Source organism: Mercenaria mercenaria, chromosome 15 (genome assembly GCF_021730395.1).
Source record: "Mercenaria mercenaria strain notata chromosome 15, MADL_Memer_1, whole genome shotgun sequence".
In the NCBI taxonomy this organism is placed as follows: Eukaryota; Metazoa; Mollusca; class Bivalvia; order Venerida; family Veneridae; genus Mercenaria; species Mercenaria mercenaria.
In genome coordinates, this window is record NC_069375.1 from 50,923,137 (window position 1) to 50,950,593 (window position 27,457).

At 36.4% G+C, this 27,457-nt stretch overlaps 1 protein-coding gene across 1 annotated transcript in view; it reads left to right on the plus strand.

Annotated features, from left to right (window-relative positions):
* Positions 1-27,457, plus strand: part of LOC123563858 (axonemal dynein light chain domain-containing protein 1-like) — a 168,961-nt gene that overhangs the window by 70,075 nt on the left and 71,429 nt on the right. Inside the window, exons 16-18 of the mRNA XM_053524238.1 lie at positions 3,781-3,963; positions 12,055-12,106; positions 12,524-12,740. Coding sequence (XP_053380213.1) covers positions 3,781-3,963; positions 12,055-12,106; positions 12,524-12,740 — 452 coding nt within the window. The remainder of the gene's footprint in view (positions 1-3,780; positions 3,964-12,054; positions 12,107-12,523; positions 12,741-27,457) is intronic.

Consider the following 27,457-nt stretch of genomic DNA (forward strand, 5'->3'; position numbering starts at 1 on the left):
AAAATAAAAGAATTACAATAATTTCTAAAAAACAAAACAACATTGTAAACAACTAGAAAATTAAAATTCCAGTTGCAAATACAGGTGCTAGTGTAAAGAAATTTGCTGTGGCGGGCGTATATTGTGACATTCTGGCATTCTTGTTTAAATTTTGATAGAATTTCATAGAATTTTTTCCTTTTTTTCTTGTGTATAGATAATTGTATTGTGAGCATAAAAATGGCTAAAAATGTATGGGTCACCAGGCTAAATTTTATGTTAAGACCGCTAGAATACAACACCTGTTCGGACGGAAAGTGGCGCGAACCTGGCCAAATTGATTACATGTATGTGTGCTAGAAGTTAAAAAAAGTTTTAAAAATTCTTAATTCTTTCTATAATTGAATACTCAATAATCTGAAAGGTGATATTGTCTTATCAGTACTAAGTCAATTATCTTACATTATATGAACAACACTGTCTTTGTACTAAAATGCGATGTGAAAACACAACCACAAAAATAGCAAGATATCTGTCAGGCATGATACTTGTCAATACAACATAAACCAGTATCATCATTTGATTACTGATAAAACTTATCAAAAATGTTATTTCATTCAAGATTCCTCATATTTAAGATTGTCTGTAACATGTTTCAACAAATGTTGACTTCAGTTCAGTTTTCCGTAGAAAGTGTCGGCTGCGCAGAAAGATGCGCATAAAAAACTATAGGAATTCCCTTTAAAGGGCCAAAATTTGCTATTTTTGGCTTATGAACACGATAGAGACAACATTTTGCAATCGACTGTAATCAAACTTGCACACAACTTGTATTGGCATAAAATGTCAGTTCCTTTCGAAAACTGGCCAGATCCCATCATGGGTTCCAGAGTTATGGTCCCTTAAAGGGCCAAAATTTGCTATTTTGGCTTTTGCAACCATATAGAGACTTCTTCTATGGTTTGATTTGATACAAACTTGCAAAATATCTTCCACAACAATAAATCTTAGATTCCATGATGAATCTGTCAGATCCAATTATAGGTTCTAGAGTTACGTCCCCTGATTGACCCCTGAAAGAGCCAAAATTTGGTAATTTTTACCTTGTGAACATGATAGAAGTGACATTTTATATTTGATTTTAACCACACTTACACACAACTTAAGTCACAATAAGATCTCGGTTCCTTTCGAAAACTGGCTAGATTCCACCGTGGGAGAGTTACAGCCCCTGAAAGCGGCAAAATTTGCTATTTTTGCCCTTTCAGCCATATAGTGGTTTCATTTATGCTTTGATTTGATGCAAACTTGCACAGAATGATTTATCTTGATGCTCTCTAGGCCTGGATCGAAACTGGGTCATGTCAGGTCAAAAACTAGGTCATCAGGTCAAATCAAAGGAAAAACTTGTTAACAACCTAGAGGCCACATTTATGACCCTATCTTCATGAAACTTGGTCAGAATGTTTATCTTGATGATTTCTAGGCCAGTTTTGAAACTGGGTCATATGGGTCAGAAACTAGGTCATAAGGTCAATTCAAAGGAAAAGCTTGTTAACACTCTTCAGGCCACATTTATGACCCTATCTTCATGAAACTTGGTCAGAATGTTTATCTTGATGATTCCTAGGCCAAGTTTGAAACTTGGTCATACGGGGTCAAAAACTAGGTCACCCAGTCAAATCAAAGGAAAAGCTTGTTTACACTCTTGTTCATTTGATGTGCATGAAACTTGGTCAGAATGTTTGTCTGCATGAAATATCAGATGAATTTTTATCTGGGTCATGTGGGGTCAAAAACTAGGTCACCAGGTCAAATAAAAGAATAAGCTTGTTTACACCCTAGGGGGCACATTTTTGATTCTATCTTCATAAAATTTGGTCAGAATGTTTGTTATCATGATTTCTCGGACAATTTTAAATCTGGGTTACGTGGGGTCAAAAACTAGGTCACTAGGTCAAATCATAGGAAATGTTTGTATACACTTTAGAGGCCACTTTTTTGCTCCAATCTTCCTGAAACTGTCAGAATGTTTGTTTTCATGAAATTTTGGACAAGTTTGAATCTGGGTCATGTGGGGTAAAAAACTAGGTAATGCTTGTTTACACTCAAGAGGCCACGTTTTTTGGTCCAATCTTAATGAAAATTGGTCAGAATATTTGTCTCCATGAAATCACTAGGTAAAACATGTTTACACTGTTATGGTGTGTTACACAGGTGAGCGACCTAGGGCCATCTTGGCCCTCTTGTTTCGTTTTTTTTTACTTCACGAATCGGTCTACCAAGTCAAAAATTAGTCCAAAACCGACAAACCGGCAAATTTTCGGAGAGCTGTATATATATATATATATATACAGTCGAAACTCGGTATCTCGAATTTCAAGGGACCGTGCTTTTTATTTCGAGATAACCGAAATTCGAGTTATGAGGAGGGATGTATATGGACGAAATGATGGAAAAAGTTGGTTAAGTTACGAAAAGATTTAATAAGAAATAAAAACTGTTTCCTTGGTGCCGTGTATACGCTCTGGGCACTTTACGCGTACACGATTATGTACAGTTTGTGTTTATCAAAGTTTTCAGTTTTTCGAAGAATAAACTGATACTAACCTCAAATGTTTTTTGAGGCAAGTTTCCTTTTCGTACCACGTTTCTCTCCCGGAGGATTGATAGCATTTCGATCTGACATTTTGAATAATGAATTCATTTAGTTTAGATTAAAAGCAGTTTTCATAACATTTCAAAAACAAATGATCGCTGATTAAGAAATCTAGTGTTTACATCAAACAATTATCATTATGGCACGTGCAAACAAGTATGACATCATTTCACTTTGATAATGGCCGTACCTTTGATATGTCGGCATCACGGCTTTCTGGTTAGGCAATAAACATGAACATGTGTTAAAAACCAACCACATTCACAATGAGATGTGTGAAATTTTATTGCATATTTTTCTCACTTCGACTTACCGAGTTTACAATGCACTTGAATTTTATTGACGGGACTGAAAATCCCTTTCGACATATCCGGAATCTCGGTAAGTCAAATTTTGACGTAACCGGAATTGAAGTACATATGTAAAGAAGGAAATTTGACGGGACTTGAAAATTTCTTTGACTTAAGCGGAATTTCGAGGTAAGCGAGTTTGAGATACCGAGTTTCGACTGTATGTATATATGCGGAGAATTTTATATTGGCCAACCTGGCGATAAATAAAAAACATGAAGAACTATCCACGCACAACAAATAGAGACTGCTCAACTAGACAAATTCTGCTAAGTAACCATAAAGATGTTTGCAGTAATAAAGATCCAAAGTTTCAAATGTTCCAAATTAAATACCGGTAGTACTTCAGCTAAGTTAGCAAAAGAAAATTACTTTATAAAATGCTTTAAACCAAAACTAAACAGACTACAGTGACAGTTTATGCTAATTTGTTTTAGCTCGATTGTGATGAAAGCTTTAAGCTTATTGTAACCACTCTCGAGTCTGCTTCCTGGAAAATCTAGTACTGGTGTTAAATGACAGTTAAATGCTAAACAGTCAAATAGCAATATTAATTACGTCCCTTTGAAATCAGAATTACGTCCCTTTATATTGACGTCTCGTCATTCCCATAGTAACGTCCTGTTACATTTGTATACACTGATGAGCCGATAAGCGAAACTAGTTTGTATTTTTTGTAATTAAATTGTTATGCACATTTTGCTGTAAACGTAATATTGCTTGTTTGGCAGTTACTGAAAATGTCAAGCTCATCTTGCAGATATGTGAAAAGACATTAAATTCTGTTTACAGCTTCTTGGAAAAGAAACAGAGAAGTTTGGGGGAGATATGTTACTGAATGGGCAAGAACAGTTAAATTTTATCAAGATGCAGATGGAGGGATGGACAGACAACTCTCTGTTGGTATTCAGCAGACATAGAGGTAGTGACGGAAACACACATCCTGACCAAATCAATATGATGGCTTTAAATGAGGTAAAATAGTTATTGTTTCATCATGATGGGAATAGATTTGCTAAATAGAGAAACAATCTGAACCTTGTTAATTATTCATTAAGTCATAAGCATTCTAATCGAATATTACAATACGTTTCACCTACATGCAAGTCATAATATGTTTACAATTGTATTTTGCCTTATGATAATCTGTAATTGGCATATCCACATCTATGCATTAAAGACATGACTGTGCCTACACATCTTTAAGCAAAAGAGTATTGAAATGCTTTGTTGTGCCTCCCCCCCCCCCCCCCCCCAGTGGTTGGGGCATATAGATTTGGTCTTGTCTGTCTGTCCGAAGTTCGTGACACGCCTAGCTCAAAAAGTATTTGATATAAATTGATGAAACCTTGCATGAGTCTTTATCATGATATGAACTTGCGCACCTCCTATTTTTTGTCTGGCTCCGCCCCCTATTTTCAGAGTTATGGCCCCTGAAATAGTCAAAAATGCACATTTTCACCTTGTGATGCGTCTATCTCAAGAAGTATTACATATATATTGATTAAACTTTGCATGAGTCTTTATCATGATATGAACTTGCGCACCTCCTATTTTTTGTCTGCCTCCGCCCCCTATTTTTAGAGCTATGGCCCCTGAAATAGTCAAAAATGCACATTTTCACCTTGTGACGCACCTAGCTCAAAAAGTATATGATATAAATGGTTGAAAACTTGCATGAGTCTTTATCATGATATAAACTTGCGCACCTTTTATTTTTTGGCTGGCTCAACCCCCTATTTTTAAAGTTATGGCCCCTAAAATAGTAAAAAAAATGCACATTTTCACCTAATTATGTGCCTAGCTCAAAAAGTATTTGATGTAAATTCATGAAACCTTGCTTGAGTCTTTATCATATTGTGACCTTGCACACTTGGCATTCTTCTTGAGAATCTTAGTGCTTATTACAGAGTTATGGCCCTTGAAAAAGCCAAAATAGTTGATCTTTTGTTTCTGATGCTCATAGCTCAAAAAGTATACGGCCTAGAATTCATAAAATGTTTGTTGAGGCTATACCCCATTAAGACTGCAAACATTTGAATTATTGCCCCTTATTTGTGACAAATGTACCAGTGGGAGGCACACCCTGTGTCCTACAGACACATAGTAGTTAAAGAGTAGTGATGCTACGATGATCGATAATAATCGAAAGTCAGTGACAATTGATTATGGTTTTGAATAATTGATTGTCACTCAAATGAGTGTACTACGAGGGTGATCCAAAAGTAATGTCAATGTAGCTGTAAAATCGTGTATAATGAAAGGAAATAAACAAAAATGCATACCGAAGTACCTTTATCTATTTTGCAATATTGTCTAAAAATACCGATAAGATATGATGCATAATTTTAACGATATCGACTTACACGGAAGGCATACTTGCATCGATCGCCACACGTCACTGACATTATTGACGTTGATACGACGTTTCTTACTGACTGCTATCAATATTCATTCCTTTTCAAATTATCGTCCTTGATTTTCTATACAGCGCTCATGTATGTTCATCCATTACGGAAAGCAGCAACATACCAGTCCTTTGAAAGAGATGAAAATACATTTTTACAAAAATTTTCAAATGATCAAGGTTCTGGAAATGGACCCCTCGGAGTTTATCTTTCAGAATAGGAAAAAGCGCTAAATCACACGGCACAAAAATAACAGGTCTTCCGGTTCTCTGGCAATCTCTAATGACTCATCGCCGCCCCTGAAACGCTCATACCTCCTGTATATGAGTCTCCTGTTCAGTGTTTTTGGTCCATATGTGTTATTTATCGTCTGTATGGCCTCTAACGGGGATATTCCTAATTTAAAATAAAAAAGCAGAACAGTGCGCTGCGGTGTTTTGTCAGAAATCGACATATTTGCTCTCAGCATAAAAAAGCTTTAACACTGCATAGATATTTTCAACGAGCGATGACGCCAATAAAATTTCAACAGCAAACGGCGGAGATACGTGATGTCACGTTGTAAAAATTTCTTATGATTCAGCGCATTATTTTGATAAAGATCAGTGGCTGCATTTGACAGTTTTATTACTGAACCAATAATATTTTAGTGTGCGGCGACATAGCGTCAGTGGTATTTTTAGCTCATCTGATTTTTTGAAAAAAAATGATGAGTTATTGTCATCACTTGAGCGGTTGTCGGCGTCGGCGTCGGCGTCGGCGTCTGCGTCGGCATTGCCTGGTTAAGTTTTATGTTTAGGTCACCTTTTCTCCTAAACTATCAAAGCTATTGCTTTGAAACTTGGAATACTTGTTCACCATCATAAGCTGACCCTGTATAGCAAGAAACATAACTCCATCTTGCTTTTTGCAAGATTTATTGCCCCTTTTGTACTTAGAAAATTCAGATTTCTTGGTTAAGTTTTATGTTTAGGTCAACTTTTTCCTAAACTATCAAAGCTATTGCTTTGAAACTTGAATACTTGTTCACCATCATAAGCAGACCCTGTACATCAAGAAACATAACTCCATCTTGCTTTTGCAAGATTATTGCCCCTTTTGGACTTAGAAAATCAGTTTTCTTGGTTAAGTTTTATGTTAGGTCAGCTTTTATCCTAAACATATCAAAGCTATTGCTTAAAACTTGACAACACTTGTTCACCATCATAAGTTGACCCTGTACAGCAAGAAACATAACTCCTCCTGCTTTTTGCAAGATTTTATGGCCCCTTTTGACTTAGAAAATATCAGATTTTTTGGTTAAGTTTTATGTTAGGTCAACTTTTTCTCTAAAACTATCAAAGCTATTGCTTTGAAACTTGCAACCACTTGTGACCATCAAAGCTGACCCTGTTACAGCAAGCAACATAACTCCATCCTGCTTTTTGCAATAATTATTGCCCTTTTTGGACTTAGAAAATAATTTTCTTGTTGAGTATTATGTTTAAGTCAACTTTTCTCATAAACTCATCAAAGCATTGCTTTAAAACTTGCAACAGTTTTTCACCATCATAAGTGGACACTGAACATCAAGAAACATAATCTAAACCTGCTTTTGCAAGAATGATGGCCCTTTTAGACTTAGAAATCATGGGTAGGACATATATTTCTATTACACAAAAAAATCAGATGTAGCTCAGCAACCCGCAAGGCGTGCTCTTTTTTAATTCATGTGCACTTTAAACGAAAACGTCGGAAATAAATTTTTGCCATATTATCAGAATTGAATTTTTGTACATTTTGATATATTTTTATTAATACAGTGAAACACCGCTCGCTCGAGCATCGATGACTCGAGCACCCGGGCTCGCTCGAGTAATTCATATGGTCCCGGCCGATTTCCTTCTATTTTCTATGTGAAATTACCATGGCTGGGTCGAGCATCGATAACTCGATCGCTCGAGCATGACACCTGGTCCCTGTGTATTAATTTACTCTTTGTTGCTTATGGCAAACTCGAGCAGGGGTGTCAAAATTTTTCACACCTTCGGCGGTCAGAATGTATCGGTTAATTAAAAATTTTCGCACGTCATGAGAAGTGCATGGTCTATTCCCCGACTATCTTAAATGTTTGTTTGTCGGTATATTTGATCTGAAAATGAGATTAATTATTGATGAAAGGTGGAAGAAAAATTTTATTAATCAAAATTGTTATTAATTATTACTTTTTTCTGCGGGATCGAGAAGATAATTATGAGATCCTAATATTTTAATCAACAGTTGTTTGCATGCAAATAAAGGAAATAAGATAGCCTTTTCATAAAATTGAGACGATAATTATAAGATCTTAATTTGGAGAAGAAAATTGCGAATTCGATTACAGTATTTCAAAAAAAAATGTCTTAGCTGTTTCTTCACATGTGCCATTACGATCTATCATAAATAACGTTTGTAATACGTTTTTTGAAAATGTCAAGAGTGTGTTATTATTACGCATCACCGTTTCCTCGTATGTTGGTCAATGTTTGGGTCGCTCAAAACCATGGATAACTCGAGCATTTTGCTCATCCCCTTGCGACCTCGAGCGAGCGGTGTTTCACTGTATACTCAGATGAATAAGCGCACCATAGACGCAATGACATTACTTTTGGATCAGCCCTCGTACTACGCAGTATTCCTTTTATGACCTTTTAGCTCACCTGAGCACAAAGTGCTTAAGGTGAGCTATTGTCATCCGTCTGCGTCCGGTGTCAGTTGTCTGTCGTCCGTCAACATTTGCCTTGTTAACACTCTAGAGGCCACAGTTGTGACCCAATCTTTATGAAACTTAGAATGTTTGTCTTGATGATCACTAGGTAAAATTTGAATCTGGGTCATGTGGGATCAAAAACCAGGTCACTAGGCCAAAGGAAAGTCATGATAACACTCTAGTGATCACATTGTAAGTTTGAAACTTATGAGAATTGGTCAGAATGTTTGTCTTGATGAAATCAGTCAGGTTTGAATCTGGATTATATAGGGTCAAATACTAGGTCACCCAGTTAAATCAAAGAAAAACTCTGTGTATGTGCAATAGGGGCTGCATTTTTCATTTTATTTGCATAAAACTTGGTCAAAATGTATGTCCTTATGAAATCTTGGATGTTTATCTTGGTCACGTGGGGTCCAAAACTAGGTCACTAAGTCAGATCAAAGGAAAAGCTTGTTAATGCTCTAGAGGCCACAGTTTTTGCTCCAATCTTTACAAAACTTTGTCAGAATGTTTGTTTTCATGAAATCTTGGATGAGTTTTAATCTTGGTCATGTGGGGTCAAAAACTAGGTCACTCTGTCAAATGAAAGAAAATGTTTGTTTACACTCAATAGGCCACATTTTTGGTCCAATCTTAATGAAAATTAGTCAGAGTATTTGTCTCCATGAAATCTCAGAGAGTTAAAAATTGGGTCAGATTGGGTCAAAAACTAGGTCACTAGGCCAAACTGAAGAAAAATCTTGTTTACACTCTATAGAGGCCACATTTTTGCTCCAATCCTCATGAAACTGAATGTTTATCTCCTTAAAAACTCAGATGAAGTTGAAACTGGGTCATATGGTGTCAAAAACTGGGTCACTAGGTCAAACATGTTTACACGGTAATGGTGTGTTACTCAGGTGAGCAACCTAGGGCCATTTTTGCCCTCTTGTTTCTCTGTCAATGACTAACTCTTTCGGTGAAACTATAGTTTCTCAAAATGGTGACTGATCAGACAAACCTTTTTAGCTCGACTATTCAGAGAATAGGGGAGCTATCCTACTCGCCCTGGCGTCGGCGTGAGCGTGAGCATGAGCATCACACAAATGTTAAAGTTTGCGTACCACCCCAAATATTTTCAAAGTCCATTGAGGTATTGCTTTCATATTTTGCATACTTGTTTACCGTCATGACTCCAGTCTGTAAAAAAGAGGAGGCAACTCTATCAAGCATTTTGACTGAATTATGGCCCCTTTTCGACTTAGAATAAATGTTAAAGTTTGCGTACCACCCCAAATATTTTCAGAGTCCATTAAGATATTGCTTTCATATTTTGCATACTTGTTTACCATCATGACCCCAGTCTGTAAAAAGGAGGAGGCAACTCTATCAAGCATTTTGTCTGAATTATGGCCCCTTTTCGACTTAGAATAAATGCTAAAGTTTGCGTACCACCCCAAATATTTTCAAAGTCCATTGAGATATTGCTTTCATATTTTGCATACTTGTTTACCATCATGACCCCAGTCTGTGAAAAGGAGGAGGCAACTCTATCAAGCATTTTGACTGAATTATGGCCCCTTTTCGACTTAGAATATGCTTATTGTAATGTTAAAGTTTTACTCATTGCTTATATTATACTATCAAGCACTGAGAATAGTCAAGCGCTGTCCACTGACAGCTCTTGTTTCAAATCTTAGCAATGCCCATTGTGGAATATTATGGTGGTTTGCCCATTATGTGGGAAAACCTATGCTATTATAATAGCATAATAGTCACTTTGGCTCTAATCAAACATCAAAACAAAATTCTAGTCTGTCTGTAGCTCGAATACACAATGGTATAATTTAAGCTTTGCCTACTTCAGATTCACAATATAAATGTCTGACACTTTGTTTTGTAAAACTACATAAACTTATATACATTCTCTTTTGACTGTTCAAAAAGTATCTTACCTCGAATAATTTCATTACATCTAATTCTAACTCGTATTTTCAAGTTTCAAAGTTAGTATTCATGATTTCATGTTATATTAACAAGTTGTTCAAAACATGCTTAAATCTTTACTGCCAAATAAACATACACAGATCCCACTTAACAAATAGTAAGCTGTATATAAATCATGATCTCACGTCATAAAAAAACAATTGGATTAATAATCCATGATTGATTGAAAATCCCTGTCCAATTCTTTTTGATGATCGATTATGGAAATGGGCCAATTAAGCATCCCTATGAAAAAGCAAATTATATTTCACCAAGAGGTATCCAAGATTTACCCAAAATGAAGACTGGGCATGGAAAATTTAATCAGATCATGTACCTATAGAATCCCCTTGTATGTCTATGTAATGACCTCACCCTCACCCCCTGTATGCCTATGTAATGACCTCACCCTCACCCCCTGTATGCCTATGTAATGACCTCGCCCTCACCCCCCTGTATGCCTATGTAATGACCTCACCCTCACCCCCCTGTATGCCTATGTAATGACCTCGCCCACACCCCTTGTATGCCTATGTAATGACTCAATGATTGGCATTTCTTATTAATATTTTATTAGAAAATTTACTTTTCTATTTATTTGTCTAAATAAGTAATTTCTAACCATTTTCTTTATTGTGTATGGGGTATTTACTTATTACACTTAGAAAATATGGGAAATGCAGTTTGCCTCTTGTTGGCTGTATTTATGCTTTCAAGGTTTGATATTCAGGTCACCAGAGTTATGAGCGAAATTCACACATATTATACCATGTCATGCATAACTACTGGTGTCTGCATATAAAGCTTTACCTTTGTTAACTATCTGCCACTGTGATTTATCTCAGATAAATTTATGTAACACGTAACGACTGAGAATAGGCGCTTCATTTCTGCAGCAAGTTTTAATGTCCGGCCGCCATTATTGTTACAGTTTGTGCATGTGCACTTCGCTTTCCTCACTTGACCTACTTTACATGTAAACAAATTGATTATTTTTAGTGTGAAATTATTATTTGTTTCATGTCCTGTTATCTGGCTAGTTTTAAGGACGTATGCTAGAATTTGGTGCGAAAATTTTCCCAATAACAGAATTTCTTCAAACTTTGGATATTGAAGGACAATCATCTAAGTAACAAAAAAATGCAAAAAAAAATCATAGGTCACCGGTATTGAAAAAGAGTTATCTGCCCTTGAAAACAGCATTTCCCCCAAAAATGACATTTTCAAGGGCAGATAACTCTTTTTCAATACCGGTGACCTATGATTTTTATTGCATATTTTTGTTTCTTAGATGATTGTCCTTCAATATCCAAAGTTTAAAGAAATTCTGTTATTGGGAAAATTTTCGCCCATCTCATATACAGGGAATTCTAGCATACGCCTTTAAGGGTGATTTCATCGCGTAATGTTTTTGTAGTAATATTGCATTGTTTTACTTTGTGATTCTCCATATTTAAGTTTTCCTTACGAAATCCTCAATTTTCCTCATGGAGATTGGATTTGTGATGTTTCGTGAGGAAACGCCCCTATAAATACAGACTACAGGAATCTGTGTTTCCTTACCTCACTCATTTATTGTTCAAGAAAAATAATTTATTTGATTATTTTTCTCTCATTAAAAACCAGTTTAGCGATACATTTTTCCATACCCGTGGGAATGGCCGCTTCACCCTCCAGGCTGCCAGAGTATTTATTGTTTTTATTTTGTTTATGTAATATACTCCATAATACATATAGTAAAAGTGATTGAAACATTACATGGCCTTGAGTTTGCCTGTAGTTAGAAAAACTTGGGATTTTCCTAGGTTGATATTTCTGTAATAGAAATACCTCATTCTTGTGCCTGTTCATGCTACTGCTTATCCATTGGGATATATACCAGACAGAGAGAGAGAGGAAGTGGTGTTACAATATGCTCAGTTTGGATGATTGTTTAACTACTTTATATAAATCTTTTTGCAGGAAGTAGAGAAGTTGCTTCACCAGTTTAATACAAGAATTACAGGAGAAAATGGTATATATTCCTTTCATACATTTCTAAGTTGGCTGAAGTTTTCTTCTTTACTTTCGTTTGGTACCAGTACAGCTTGTAAACATATAACAATTTCTGAACTTACAAAATTAATAAACAGAGGAGTCTGAATAGAAAAAATTATGCAGTCACTGTTTGATGCTGAAAAGACAATTGTACATTATTGCACATGCTTATATTATTTTTTATATCATTCTAACAAAAGCTTTAACTCTTCCAACATAAATGAATTGTTGCAAATGTTGATTTTACTGGGGGTTCTGTGACTGAGTGGTTCAGGTTGCTGATTTTGAATCACTTGCCATTTGCAGAATTCGTTGTGCATCTTATAGCTGCATATTCATGGAAACCAAACTTTTAAGATTGCTTTGATATATTTTAACCATTTCGTATTTTTAGGTGTAGCAACTAACGTTATACATTTAATGAATGGTATGGAAACATGGGATATGAAGATAACTTCCAGTATCAATGGAACCATGCCTATACATGATAATGAGTGGGCGGGGCTACTTCTCACCATGGAGGAGTGGCTTTCTTCAATTGAAGAGGCTATTGAGTATGTAGGCTCCACCCAGAGGGAGGATGAGCGTGTAGAAAATCGAGCACACACCAGGTAGCCATGCCCATTTGCTGGTGATAAGTTTCATGTACTAACAAATTGGTCTTTGAAATTTTAATGGGTTTTGTCTAAATTGCTAATATTTATACACCAATAACATATATTAGTATATTTGTTTAATCATTTTGCTACCAAATTGTGCAAATAGTACCAGTTATTAATCAGGTCTGTAATAAAATAAATCATTCATAGCTATTTTTAGTACTTGTATTTTTAGACATATTTTGTAACAAGTTATAAGCACAGGAACGAGTATCTGACCTGGGACAAAAAAATATGACCAGACTGATAATAACCCTTGTTTTCATCCTAAATGAGGCCAAAATGAAAAACATGTAGTGAAAAATGAGCCCCCTTAAAAAGATACATATGTTTACTGAAGGCCAGAATCTTGAGATTCGAGCCTGCGAGCAATGGGTTCACTTTCCAGGCTGTTTATTTAAAATTTGCACACATTTTGTAGCAAAATTTTCATTGCACACTGTTTTGTCATAGAGGCACATCTCTTGTGTATGTTCACCTGCAGTATCACTTAACTTTTGTTATCCCATATGCTATTTTTCTCATAAAAGGAACACTTTTGTATACTTGGCTTGTATATGTAATTTATGTAAAACTGATTTTTAGCTCACCCGAGCACAAAGTGCTCAGGTGAGCTATTGTGATTGCTCACCATCTGGCCATCCACATTTTCAAGGCCAATTTTGATGAAACTTTAATCTCTACCAATCATGACCCTGGGGTCAATATATGCAATGCCTAGGGGTCCCTTGTTAGTCCCCTACTGGTTGAAAACCAGTTTCGGGGACTATAGGAATGCACTTTTCCGTCATTCCGTCCGTCTGTCTGTCCGTCCGTCCGTCCGCAATTTCGTGTCCGGTCCATAACTCTGTCATCCATGAAGGGATTTTAATATTACTTGGCACAAATGTTCCCCATGATGAGACGACGTGTCATGCGCAAAACCCGGACCCCTAGCTCAAAGGTCAAGGTCACAGTTGGAGGTCAAAGGTCAACAGGGCTTTTTTCCTGTCCGGTCCACAACTCTCCCATCCTTGAAGGGATTTTAATATTACTTGGCACAAATGTTCCCCATGATGAGATGACGTGTCATGCGCAAATCCCTGACCCCTAGCTTAAAGGTCAAGGTCACAATTGGAGGTCAAAGGTCAACAAGGCTTTTTTCCTGTCCGGTCCATAACTCTCCCATCCATGAAGAGATTTAAATATTACTTAGCACAAATGTTCTCCATGAGGAGACGACGTGTCATGCGCAAAACCTGGACCCCTAGCTTAAAGGTCAAGGTCACAATTGGAGGTCAAAGGTCAACAAGGCTTTTTTCCTGTCCGGTCCATCACTCTCCCATCTATGAAGGGATTTTAATATTACTTGGCACAAATGTACCTCATAATAAGACGATGTGTCATGCACAACTTTCAGACCCCTAGCTCAAAGGTCAAGGTCACACTTAGCAGTCAAATGTTTACATAGCCTGAACAGGGTCTGTTTTGTGTCCGGTCCATAACTCTAACATTCATTAAGGAATTTTAATATCACTTAGCACAAATGTTCCCCATGATGAGACGACGTGTCATGCGCAAATCCCAGACCCCTAGCTCAAAGGTCAAGGTCACAATTGGGGGTCAAATGTCAACAGAGTTTTTTTCCTGTCCCGTCCATAACTCTGCCATCCATGAAGGGATTTTAATATTACTTGGCACAAATGTTCCCCATGATGAGACAACATGTCCTGCGCAAAGCCCAGACCCTTAGCTCAAAGGTCAAGGTCACAATTGGAGGTCAAAGGTCAATAAGGTTTTTTCCCTGTCCGATCCAGAACTCTGTCATCCATCAAGGGATTACAGTATTACTTGGCATAAATGTTTCCCATGATGAGACGACGTGTCATGCGCAACACCCAGTACCCTAGCTTAAAGGTCAAGGTCACACTGAGATCAAAGGTCAAGAGGATTTTTTTCCTGTCCGGTCTATAACTTTGTCATGCAAAGCTGGATTTAGATATCAGTTGGCACAAATATTCCCCTGGATGAGACAACATGTCATGCGCAAGAACCAGGTCCCTAGGTCTAAGGTCAAGGTCATATTTAGAGGTCAAAGGTCAAATTCAAGAATGACTTTGTACGGAACATTTCTTCTTCATGCATGGAGGGATGTTGATGTAACTTGGATCAAATGTTCACCACCATGAGGCACCCTTGTTTTTAGAATTACGTCCCTTTGTTATTACTATAAATAGATTTTATTGTAATTTTTTTATTACTGGCGGTAGAGAAAAATCGAGACCACTTTTCTGTGGTACAGCATGCATGTTACATCCAATATTTAGGTGTATTTTGACCTATCTCTACCTGGTAAAGAGTTTCTTGTGGACTTATATTATATAGATTTTTTTTTTTTTTTTTTTTTTTTTTTTTAAAGATTAATTTCCCTTTGTTGTTACTATAAATAACTTACATGATAACATTTTTATAATCAGCCAAAAAAATTCAATATGAAAACAACTGTAGGTTTTTATATATATAAATTTTAATCCAAGTGTTTTGTTATAACATATTGTATATATAGTACAATATTGTTTATACATCATTGACAGATATCAGTTCATTATGTTATACTGCAGTAGAGAAAATTAGGTGCCTTCCAGTAGGGGACTTTGTATTGCATGGCAATACTTCATTCACTTGTTTTACATTGATTTATATAGGAAAAGTCTTCTTGTCCAGAACGGTAAGACCTTAGATATTTATGCCCCCCTTCGAAGAAGGAATGGTATATTGTTTTGCAGATGTCAGTCAGTCAGTAGGTCTGTCGGTCTGTCGGTTGGTATGTAGACTAATCCGTTTCCGGATGATAACCAAGAACGCTTAGGTCTAGGATCATGAATTTTGGTAGGGAGGTTGGTCATAACCAGCAAATGACCCCTATTGATTTTGAGATCTGTAGGTTAAAGGTCCATGTCACAGTGACCCGGAACAATTAAACAGTTTCCGGATGATAACTCAAGAACACTTGGGCCTAGGATCATGAAAATTTATAGGGAGGTTGGTCATGATCAGCAAATGACCCCTATTGATTTTGAGGTCAATAGGTCAAAGGTCAAGGTCACAGAGACCCGGAACATTTAAATTGTTTCTGTATGATAACTCGAGAATACTTGGGCCTAGGAACATGAAAGGTGATAGAAAGCTTGGTCATGACCAGCAAATACCCCTATTGATTTTGAGGTCTGTAGGTCAAAGTTCAATGTCCTAGTGACCTGGAACAGTTAAACGATTTTCGGATGATAACACAGGAACACTTGGGCCTAGGATCATGAAAATTGGTAGGGAGGTTGGTCATAACAAGCAAATGACTCCTACTGATTTTGAGGTCAGTAGGTCAAAGGTCAAGGTCACAGTGACCAGGAACAGTTAAACAGTTTCCGGATGATTACTCAAAAACGCTTGGGCCTAGGATCATGAAAGTTGACAGGAGGTTAATCATGACCAGCAGATGATCCCTATAGATTCTGAGGTAAGTAGGTCAAAGGTCAATGTCACAGTGACCCGGAACAGTTAAATGGTTTCCAGATGATAACTCAAGAACACTTGGGCTTAGGATTATGAAAGTTGATAGGGTGGATGGTCATAACCAGCAGATGATCCTTATTAATTTTGAAGTCAGTAGGGTAAAGGTTAAGGTCACATTGACCTAGAACAGTTAAACCATTTCCGGACGATAACTTGAGAACGCTTGGGCCTAGGATCACGAAACGTAATAGTGAGGTTGATCATGACCAGCATATGACTGCTATTTATTTTGAGGTCAAAGGTCAAGGTCACATTGACCCAGAGCAGTAGAACTTTTGTGTACAGTGACCAAATAATTTCTGTTCCTTGTGCAATTACTGAATGCATCAAGGGGGGCATTTCGTGTTCTACGAGCTCTTGTTGGTATTTAGTGTTGTCTAGTGGTCAGCTTTCAAGTTTGTTCAGATCATGACCTGGGGTCAAAATTGACTGTGCCCCGGGGTCAACAGTTTTTAGCTTGACTATACAAAGTATATGGAGAGCTATCCTACTCACCCCGGCGTCGGGGTCTTTCCGCGTCCCCGCCTTGGTTAAAGTTTTTTTTACACCTTCTCTTTTTTTCACCTTATCTCTGTAGATACCTGATGGATTTGCTTTAAACTTAAAATAGTTATTTCTCATCATCACCCACATCACAAGGGCCTTAACTCTCACACCAATATTTCATAAATTATCCCTCTTTATTTAGAATTTCGGGTTAAAGTTTTGAGGCACTTTCACTCTATCTCAATTATTACGAAATGGATTTGATTCAAACTGAAAGTAGTTGTTCCACATCATCTCCCACATCATATGATACAAGGTCCATAACTCTGGAACCAATATTTAATGAATTATCCCCCACTTTTACTTAGAATTTCAGGTTAAAGTTTTGATGCACTTCCACTCTATCTCAGTTATTACTAAATGGATTTGATTCAAACTTAAAATAGTTGTTTAATATCATCACTCACATCATTTGACACAAGAGCCATAACTCTTGCACCAATATTTCATGAATTATCTCCCCTTTTCACTTAGATTTCAGGTTAGAGTTTCGATGCACTTTCGCTCTATCTCAGTTATTACTAAATGGATTTAATTCAAACTTAAAATAGTTGTTCCACTTTATCACCCACATCTATATGACACAAGATGCATAACTCTGGTACCAATTTTTCATGAATTATGCCCCCATTTACTTTGAATTTAAGGTTAATTTTGATGCATTTTCACTGTATCTTAGTGATTACTAAATGGATTTAATTCAAACTTGAAGAAGTTGTTCCACATCATCACCCACATCATATGATACAAGGTCCATAACTCTGGTACCAATATTTAATGAATTATCCCCCACTTTTACTTAGAATTTCAGGTTAAAGTTTTGATGCACTTTCACTCTATCTCAGTTGTTACTAAATGGATTTGATTAAAACTTAAAATAGTTGTTCCACCTTATCACCCACATCATATGACACAAGATGCATAACTCTGGTACCAATTTTTCATGAATTATGCCCCCTTTTACTTAGAATTTAAGGTTAATTTTCATGCATTTTCACTGTATCTTAGTGATTACTAAATGGATTTAATTCAAACTTGAAGTAGTTGTTCCACATCATCACCCACATCATATGATACAAGGTCCATAACTCTGGTACCGATATTTAATGAATTATGCCCCCTTTTTACTTAGAATTATACTTATTTAGTGTTTTGATACACTTTATCTTTATCTCTCTTATTACTTAATATTTTTGACACAGACTCAAGCTATTGTGCATTATATTCATCCACCATTGGAGTCTTTAACACTCCAGTGACAGCTCCAGCTTCCTCAGATGTGCCCAGTTTCATTATCCAGCATTGAAATAATCGAGCGCAGCTCTTGTTACATTGGCTTATATAGGGAAAACCTTTAAAAAAAAATTCTTTTCTGAAACCATAAGGCCCAAAGCTGAGGTATTTGGTATTTGGCATGCTCTAGTGGTTCTCTACCAGGATTGTTCAAATCATGACCCTGGGGGTCAGTATAGGCCACGCCTGGGTGGTCCCTTGTTTTACATTAACTTATTTGTTTTTGAAGCAGTGGCAAAGAAATTAGGACCACAAGTATAATGTTTGATACAGATTTCAATGCTCATCTTGAATAGTCTTAATCGTGACCTACTTTCTTGTTTTTGAAGCTTTTGAAAGATGCTAGAGAGGTTCATCATGACCAGCATATGACCCCTATTGATTTTGAGGTCAGTAGGTCAAAGGTCAAAGTTACATTGACCCGGAACATTTAAACCGTTTCCAGACAATTACTTGAGAACGCTTGGGCCTAGGATCATGAAACTTGATAGGGAGGTTGGTCATGACCAGTAGATAACCCCTATAGATTTTGAGGTCAGTAGGCCAAAGGTCAAGGTCACATTGACCCGGAACAGTTAAACCCTTTCCGGACGATACCTTGAGAACGCTTGGGCCTAGGATCACGAAACTTAATAGGGAGGTTGATCATGACCAGCAGATGATTTTGAGGTCAAGAGGTCAAAGGTCAATGTCACATTGAACCAGAACAGTAAAACTTTTGTTTTGTTTACAGTGACCATATAATTTCTGTTCCTTGTGCAATTACTGAATGCATCAAGGGGAGCATTTCGTGTTCGACGAGTTCTTTTTCATTTTGAAGTTACAGCTTAGAAATTTGGACCACTTGTATAATTTTTGATACAGCTTTCAATACTCATCTTGAATAGTCTTAATCATCACATACTGACCTACTTTGTTGTTTTTGAAGTTACAGCTTAGAAATTTGGACCGTGTGTATAATGTTTGATACAGATTTCAATACTCATCTTGAATAGTCTTTACCCTGACCTCTTGTTTTCGGAGCTACAGCAAAGAGATTTGGACCACCTATATAATATTTTAACAGATTTCAGTAGTTATTTTGAATAATCTTTACCATGACCTACTCACCTAGTTTTTTTGTTTTTGAAGCTTTAGCAATGAAATTTGTTCAAGCAAGCAACTAAACTCAGGTGAGCGATATAGGGCTATCATGGCCCTCTTGTTTTATAAAGCACAGAAATAAATCAACCTTACTCAGCTCCATGCGTATATGTCCTATGCTTTCAGATAAATGAAGAATGAAAAAGATCCTATCTTGAATTTACAGAGCTCAGAAAGTTATATTCATTCATTCATATGTTCATTCATTCGTTCATGATATTAATACAGAGTTGGCTATATAAATCTTTGTGTCAGGAACACAAATACATAATAATTTATTCTTTGAGTCCTCAAGAATTGTTTGATATTTAAAAACAAAATAAAATGCAGGATATCTTTTTCTTTGCTTAATTGTTAAACAAAATTTCCCAGTTTAATTGCAGCAATGTACATGAATTCTGGTGTGTGGTTGGTAACTCTAAGAGTTGTACTTTATGTACATGTATCGTAGCTGGACTGCATGCCAGTTGAATTACAGATTTTAAGCCTTGTTAGCATGAGCATAGTTTAGCTTTTTAATTTCAAGTTTGAATATTTTTTGCATTTTGTATTATAGATATGCATGTTTTATTATAGTTTATTATTCAGTTACCTATAGTAGTTTATTATTCAGTTACCTACAGTAGTTTATTATTCAATTACCTATAGCTTTGCCTGTTTTTGCAATAGCTGCTTCTCTGTTGTGGTTAGTTTTTTACATTTTGAAATTTTATTTAATTATTTGATATTTAGATTTTAAGTTGTACATGGGTGTATTTGAATATTTATACTTAATGGGACTGGACTTAGATCTGAGTAATTTTACTATTTTATACTACTATTTTATTCATTTCTGCCGATATCTTATTAAAATCATTATAGAATTCAAACTGTATTACTTCTCAAGCAGTGTTGAAAATTTGAAACGATAATATTAAAAAATGAATGCACTATGCGCATTTTTATGCCCCCCCCCCCCCCCCCCCCGCCCCCCTCCCACATGAGTGGTCTTGTCTGTTCGTGTCCAAAGTTCATGATGCGCCTAGCTCAAAAGTATTTGATATAAATTGATGAAACCTTGCATGAGTCTTTATCATGATATGAACTTGCGCACCTCCTATTTTTTGTCTGGCTCTGCCCCCTATTTCCAGAGCTATGGCCCCTGAAATAGTAAAAAATGCACATTTTCACCTTGTGACGCGCCTAGCTCAAAAAGTATTTGATACAGATTCATGAAACCTTGCATGAGTCTTAATCATGATATGAACTTGCGCACCTCTTATTTTTTTGGCTGGCTTCACCCCCTATTTTTAACATTATGGCCCCTTAAATAGTCAAAAATGCACATTTTCACCTAATGATATGCTTAGCTCAAAAAATATTTGATGCAAATTCATGAAACCTTGCATGAGTCTTTATCATAATATGATCTTGCACACTTGGCATTCTTTTTGAGAATCTTAGCGCTTATTACAAAGTTATGGCCCTTTAAATAGCCAAAATAGTGGATTTTTTGTTTGTAGTGCTCATAGCTCAAAACGTATATGGCCTAGAATAATGAATCCTTTTTAATCCCCCGCCGTGGCGGAGGGATTATAGGAATGGTCTGCGTCCGTCCTTCCGTCCGTCCGTCCGTCTGTCCGTCCTTCCGTCCGTCTTTCCGTCCGTCTTTCCGTCCGTCCTTCCGTCCGTAACAAAATCGGTCCGGTCCATATCTCCTAAACCCCTCGAAGGATTTTCATGAAACTTGGGTCAAATGATCACCTCATCAAGACGATGTGCAGAACCCATGAGTCAGCCTTGTCGGTTCAAGGTCAAGGTCACAACTCGAGGTCAAAGGTTTGAGCCTGCCATTTTGTGTCCGCTCTGTATCTCCTAAACCCCTTGAAGGAATTTTATAAAACTTGGGTCAAATGATCACCTCATCAAGACGATGTGCAGAACCCATGAGTCATCCATGCCGGCTCAAGGTCAAGGTCACAACTCAAGGTCAAAGGTTTGAGCATTCCATTTTGTGTCCGCTCTATATCTCTTAAACCCCTTGAAGGAATTTTATAAAACTTAGGTCAAATGATCACCTCATCAAGACGATGTGCAGAACCCATGAGTCAGTCATGCCGGCTCAAGGTCAAGGTCACAACTTAGGGTCAAAGGTTTGAACCTTCCATTTTGTGTCCGCTCTATATCTCCTAAACCCCTTGAAGGATTTTCATCAAACTTGGGTCAAACGATCACCTCATCAAGGCGATGTGCAGACCTTATGAGTAAGCCATGTCGGCTCAAGGTCAAGGTCACAACTGAAGGTCAAAGGTTTGAGCCTTCCATTTCCTGTCTGCTCTGTATCTCCTAAACCCCTTGAAGGAATTTTATAAAACTTGGGTCAAATGATTACCTCATCAGAACGATGTGCAGAAATTATGAGTCAGCCATGCCAGCTCAAGGTCAAGGTCACAACTAAGGGTCGAAGGTTTGAGCCTTCCATTTGGTGTCCACTCTGTATCTCCTTAACCCCTTGAAGGATTTTCATCAAACTTGGGTCAAATGATCACCTCATCAACAACTCATGAGTCAGCCATGTCAACTCAAGGTCAAGGTCACAACTGAAGGTCAAAGGTTTCAGCTCTGTATCTCCTAAACCCCTTGAAGGATTTTCATGAAACTTTGGTCAAATGATCACCTCATCAAGACGTTGTGCAGATTTCATGAGTCAGCCATGTCAGTTCAAGGTCAAGGTCACAGCTAAAATCAAAGGTTTTACCCTTTCACTATCCATAGCAGTGGCGGGGGATTTAGCTGTCTTTCAGACTGCCTTGTTATACAATATTTGTTGAGGCTATACCCCTTTAAGACTGCAAACATTTGAATTATTGCCCCTTATTTGTGACAAATGTATCAGTGGTGGCACACCCTGTGTCCTACAGACACATTCTAGTTTGTGTACGTGTCGTTAAACAACAGTAACCGCGATGTAAATTATATATTACGATAGGTCCCACATGCTCGTGGAATGGAAAATTACCGGTATGACATTTTGATGTCTTTATGGTTCGCGGGTAAATTCCAGTCAGTGCGTGAATGAAAATAAATAACCAACGGAAAATGGACTTCCTGTAATGGCTGCAGCCAAAACATACAACACTTAATTGGTATGGTAAAAAGCACATTGCTGTCACGGAATATCAACAATAGAATTCAGCTAGCACAAATGCACTTAAATAACGACAGAAAAGGTTACAAAAATTATTCTTTGATTCTTATAATTATTTGATATTTTGATCAATACAAAACCATACAATGTATAATAACGGTATTTGATTTACATCTTGAATCGGTATACACCCATAGTCCCAACACTTAGGGACGAAAAATACACTGAGAAAATACATGTGCAAAAAATTAGGGACAAGAAAAATACTTATATTTACAGATATTAGGGGTTTCCTAAGATTAAGGGTGTTCCAGAGACTTAGGGAAATACGGTACTTTTATCTATCCGATATTTGAGTTTTATGATTATTTGACATTTTGACCTTTCATGCGCATAATAATTTTAGGCAATTTATGTTAAAAAGATACTCATAAAATCTGACATATGTAATGAACTATTACACAGAATAATAATTAAAATTTATATGAAAATGTAGACATGATGGTGTGTTTAAAGTTTAACATTGTAGTCATGATTACTTTTGTGGTGGCCATCTTGGACACCATCTTGGATTTCTCAGATCACCATCATTTATGCCAGCAGCCTGATAGACTTCAGATATTTACAACTTTTTTGATATATAACTTGCTTTGTTAAAAATTGGGTCCGGGTTCAACTTTTTGAATTGACTAATTGTCACCCTACCAATAGCATGTCAAGTTTGTTCAGGTACATGTATTTTATTAAGACTTTATATAGGTTAGTGTTTATTAGTAAGCATTTATCAAATTAAATTGGTCTGGGACCGTGGCATGCTTGCTTGGTCAATCTTACGACGCTTGCAATATTATGTACCTCCGGAATTCGAGGACGAATTTCCAATTTGTGGGGGTGTATGTCACAGTACGGACTTGGTCACGTTAGGGGAGAAGTGTCAGGTAGCCGGTTAGCTCAGTCGATAGAGCACTCGCCCTGTAAGTGAGGGGTCCCGGGTTCGAGCCCCGGACTGACTGCACATTTTTCTCACCCTGTGACAAATGCTTACTAATAAACACTAACCTGTTTAGCGTTTGAAATTATTTTTTGTTACCAATTGAAGCTCCGCCTACAGTATGTGATTTACCAGGTTAATAAACGACTGGAAGTAAATGTTGATTTACCAAAATAAATTTCCCGATAATTTGAAAAATACTGCAATGCCATTGGACAAAAAATAATTTCAAACACTAACTGTTTTTAACTATAATATTTTGTACTCATTAACTATTTATGAAAAAAAATCTGTAAGTTCTATACTTACAGCAGCTTTTATTACTTTAAACTGGAAAAACAGTTCTCACTTATACATTTATTTAATTAATAAATAGAAAAAACGATGTCTTCATGCACTAGAGCTTTTGTGTGTTGATTTTCTTCCCCATAAATTTTCTCATAACAGTTGGCAAAAAGGATTAAGTATAAAAATATTTGAACTTGAAATTTAAGTTGGTAAATCACATATTTCAAGTTACTGCCATTGATAAGGGCACAGCAATTGTAACATTGATTGGTAAATTCTATTGCTTTTATCAATCAGTTTACTTAGATTTACTTATCTACACTCTGTATAATACATTATAACAATTTTACTAAAGTATTAAAGCAGAGTTTATATCAAATCACACACATTAATACTCTACAATGGTTTGGTATTTTTTCTAACAATTTTTAAATTAATACTGTTTGAAGTGTAAAAAGAGTTTAATGTGACACACAGGAAGTTATTTTGTATTTTCCAGTCTAAATTTTATTATTTATAATAATGCACTTTTTATCTTGAAATCTGTATTTACAATATTTTGCTCAACAAAAACTTGCCAAAAAATCTTTGTGATTGCAATTCACAACAAGTATGTTATAAAATGAAAAGAGTTATTTCCCCTATTTATCCAAGTGTTGCATTAAGTTCTGATGTTTTCCTGCTAATTATAGAAGTTGCTGCAAAAGGTGTTTTCATCTTGTTATATAAAACAGATACTTAATTTTCTTATTCTGGACTTTAAATAGCATCCAAACTTCTAGATTTACATTTTGAAAGATTAATAAGTATTGGTACTCACACTTGTAGTAGTTTAAAACAGTTTGCTGACTTTTTTAAATGGCTAGGTTACAACATCCAGTTCAGTGACATTTTAAAAAGTAACATTGAGATAAGATGACTACTTTCTATTGATAGCTGCAGCAATTTCTGTTTTATCTTTGATTTGTTATCTGTATCAGAATACTTGCTTTTACAGCCTCCCCACCCCCTAAGAAGAAACAATCTTATTTCAATTTTTGATGATACATGTTTACATTTTCCTAACAATTAATTCATGTATATGTATCAGATTAAACATACATGTGATAAGTTCAGAATCCCAAAACTGGAGGTTTGCCATTTTTCAGCTGGAGTTGGGGTTTCAAAACTGGAGGTTTTTTTATCGACATAAATTAAGCGCGCGGACACATAACTAGGCAAAATCCAACATTTTTGGCCACACAATAATGTATATAAGTCTACACCAGAAGAAACAATCCTCATAACTCTTGATTTGAATTTTGACAGAGTTACGCCACTTTTTAACTTCATTTTTTTAGCTCACCTGAGCAATGCTGAGTTTTTCTGATGGCTCGATGTCAGGCGTCTGTCGTCCGTCGTCTGTCGTCCGTCGTCTGTCAACATTTAGCTTGTGTATGCGATAGAGGCTGTATTTTTCAATTAATCTTCATGAATATTGGTCAGAATGATAACCTTGATGAAATCTAGGCCGAGTTCGAAAATGGGTCATCTCGGGTCAAAAACTAGGTCACTAGGTCAAATCAAAGAAAAACCTTGTGTATGCGATAGAGGCTGTATTTTTCATTTAATCTTCATGAATATTGGTCAGAATGATAACTTTGATGAAATCTAGGCTGAGTTCGAAAATGGGTCATCTCGGGTCAAAAACTAGGTCACTAGGTCAAATCAAAGAAAAACCTTGTGTATGCGATAGAGGCGGTATTTTTCAATTAATCTTCATGAATATTGGTCAGAATGATAACCTTGATGAAATCTAAGCCAAGGTCGAAAATGGGTCATCTCGGGTCAAAAACTAGGTCACTAGGTCAAATCAAAGAAAAACCTTGTGTATGCGATAGAGGCTGTATTTTTCAATTCTTCTTCATTAATATTGGTCAGAATGATAACCTTGATGAAATCTAGGCCGAGTTCGAAAATGGGTCATCTTGGGTCAAAAACTAGGTCACTAGGTCAAATCAAAGAAAAACCTTGTGTATGCGATAGAGGCTGTATTTTTCAATTGATCTTCATGAATTTTGGTCAGAATGATTGCCTTGATAAAATCTAGGCCGAGTTTGAAAATGGGTCATCTCGGGTCAAAAACTAGGTCACTAGGTCAAATCAAAGAAAAACCTTGTGTATGCGATAGAGGCGGTATTTTTCAATTGATCTTCATGAATTTTGGTCAGAATGATAACCTTGATGAAATCTAGGCCGAGTTCGAAAATGGGTCATCTCGGGTCAAAAACTAGGTCACTAGGTCATATCACGTAAAAACCTTGTGTATGCGATAGAGGCTGTATTTTTCAATTGATCTTCATGAATTTTGGTCAGAATGATTACCTTGATGAAATTTAGACCAAGTTCGAAAATGGGTCATCTGGGGTCAAAAACTAGGTCACTAGGTCAAATCAAAGAAAAACCTTGTGTATGCAATAGAGGCTGTATTTTTCAACTGATCTTCATGAAATTTAGCCAGAATGATTACCTTGATGAAATCTAGGCCGAGTTCGAAAATGGGTCATCTGGGGTAAAAAGCTAGGTCACTAGGTCAAATCGAAGAAAAACATTGTGTATGCAATAGAGGATGTATTTTTCAATTGATCTTCATGAAATTTGGTCAGAATGATTGCCTTGATGAAATCTAGGTCGATTTTGAATATGGGTTATCTGAGGTCAAAAACTAGGTCACTAGGTCAAATTAAAGAAAAATCTTGTGTATGCGATAGAGACTGTATTTTTCAACTGATCTTCATGAAATTTAGCCAGAATGATTACCTTGATGAAATCTAGGCCGAGTTCGAAAATGGGTCATCTGGGGTGAAAAGCTAGGTCACTAGGTCAAATCGAAGAAAAACATTGTGTATGCAATAGAGGATGTATTTTTCAATTGATCTTCATGAAATTTGGTCAGAATGATTGCCTTGATGAAATCTAGGTCGATTTTGAATATGGGTTATCTGAGGTCAAAAACTAGGTCACTAGGTCAAATTAAAGAAAAATCTTGTGTATGCGATAGAGACTGTTTTTTTCAATTGATTTTTATGAAATTTGGTCAGGTTGATTGCCTTAATGAAATCTAGGTCGAATTTGAATATGGGTCATCTGAGGTCAAAAACTAGGTCACTTGGTCAAATCAAAGAAAAAACTTCTGTATGTGATAGAGGCTGTATTTTTCAGTTGATCTTCATGAATTTTGGTCAGAATGATTGCCTTGATAAAATCTAGGTCGAGTTTGAACATGGGTCATTTAGGGTCAAAAACTAGGTCATGTCTAAGAAAATGCTTGTTTTATCGCAAGAGACCAATTTTTTGGTCCAATCTTAATGAAAATTGGTCAGAATATTTGTTTCCATGAGATCACTAGGTCAAACATGTTTTACACTGTTATGGAGTGTTTCTTAGGTGAGCGACCTAGGGCCATCTTGGCCCTCTTGTTTGTTAAAGTTTTATATAATGTCTAATATCTCTGTTACATTCAAAGCTGTTGACTATTATGCCCTTTTACTGGCAAAGCTTTAATTGCCCCTTTTACTGGCAAAGCTTTAATTCAGAGTCAATCACTGAGAAAAGTCGAGCATGCTATCTTACAGAAGCTCCCTCTTGTTCTAACTTAAATTTAAACTTTCTTAACAGATTAAATTTGTAGAAACAAAGTCTCAATTTGGTCTGAAATGAAGGTGAACATGCATTAACATTATTCTACTCAAG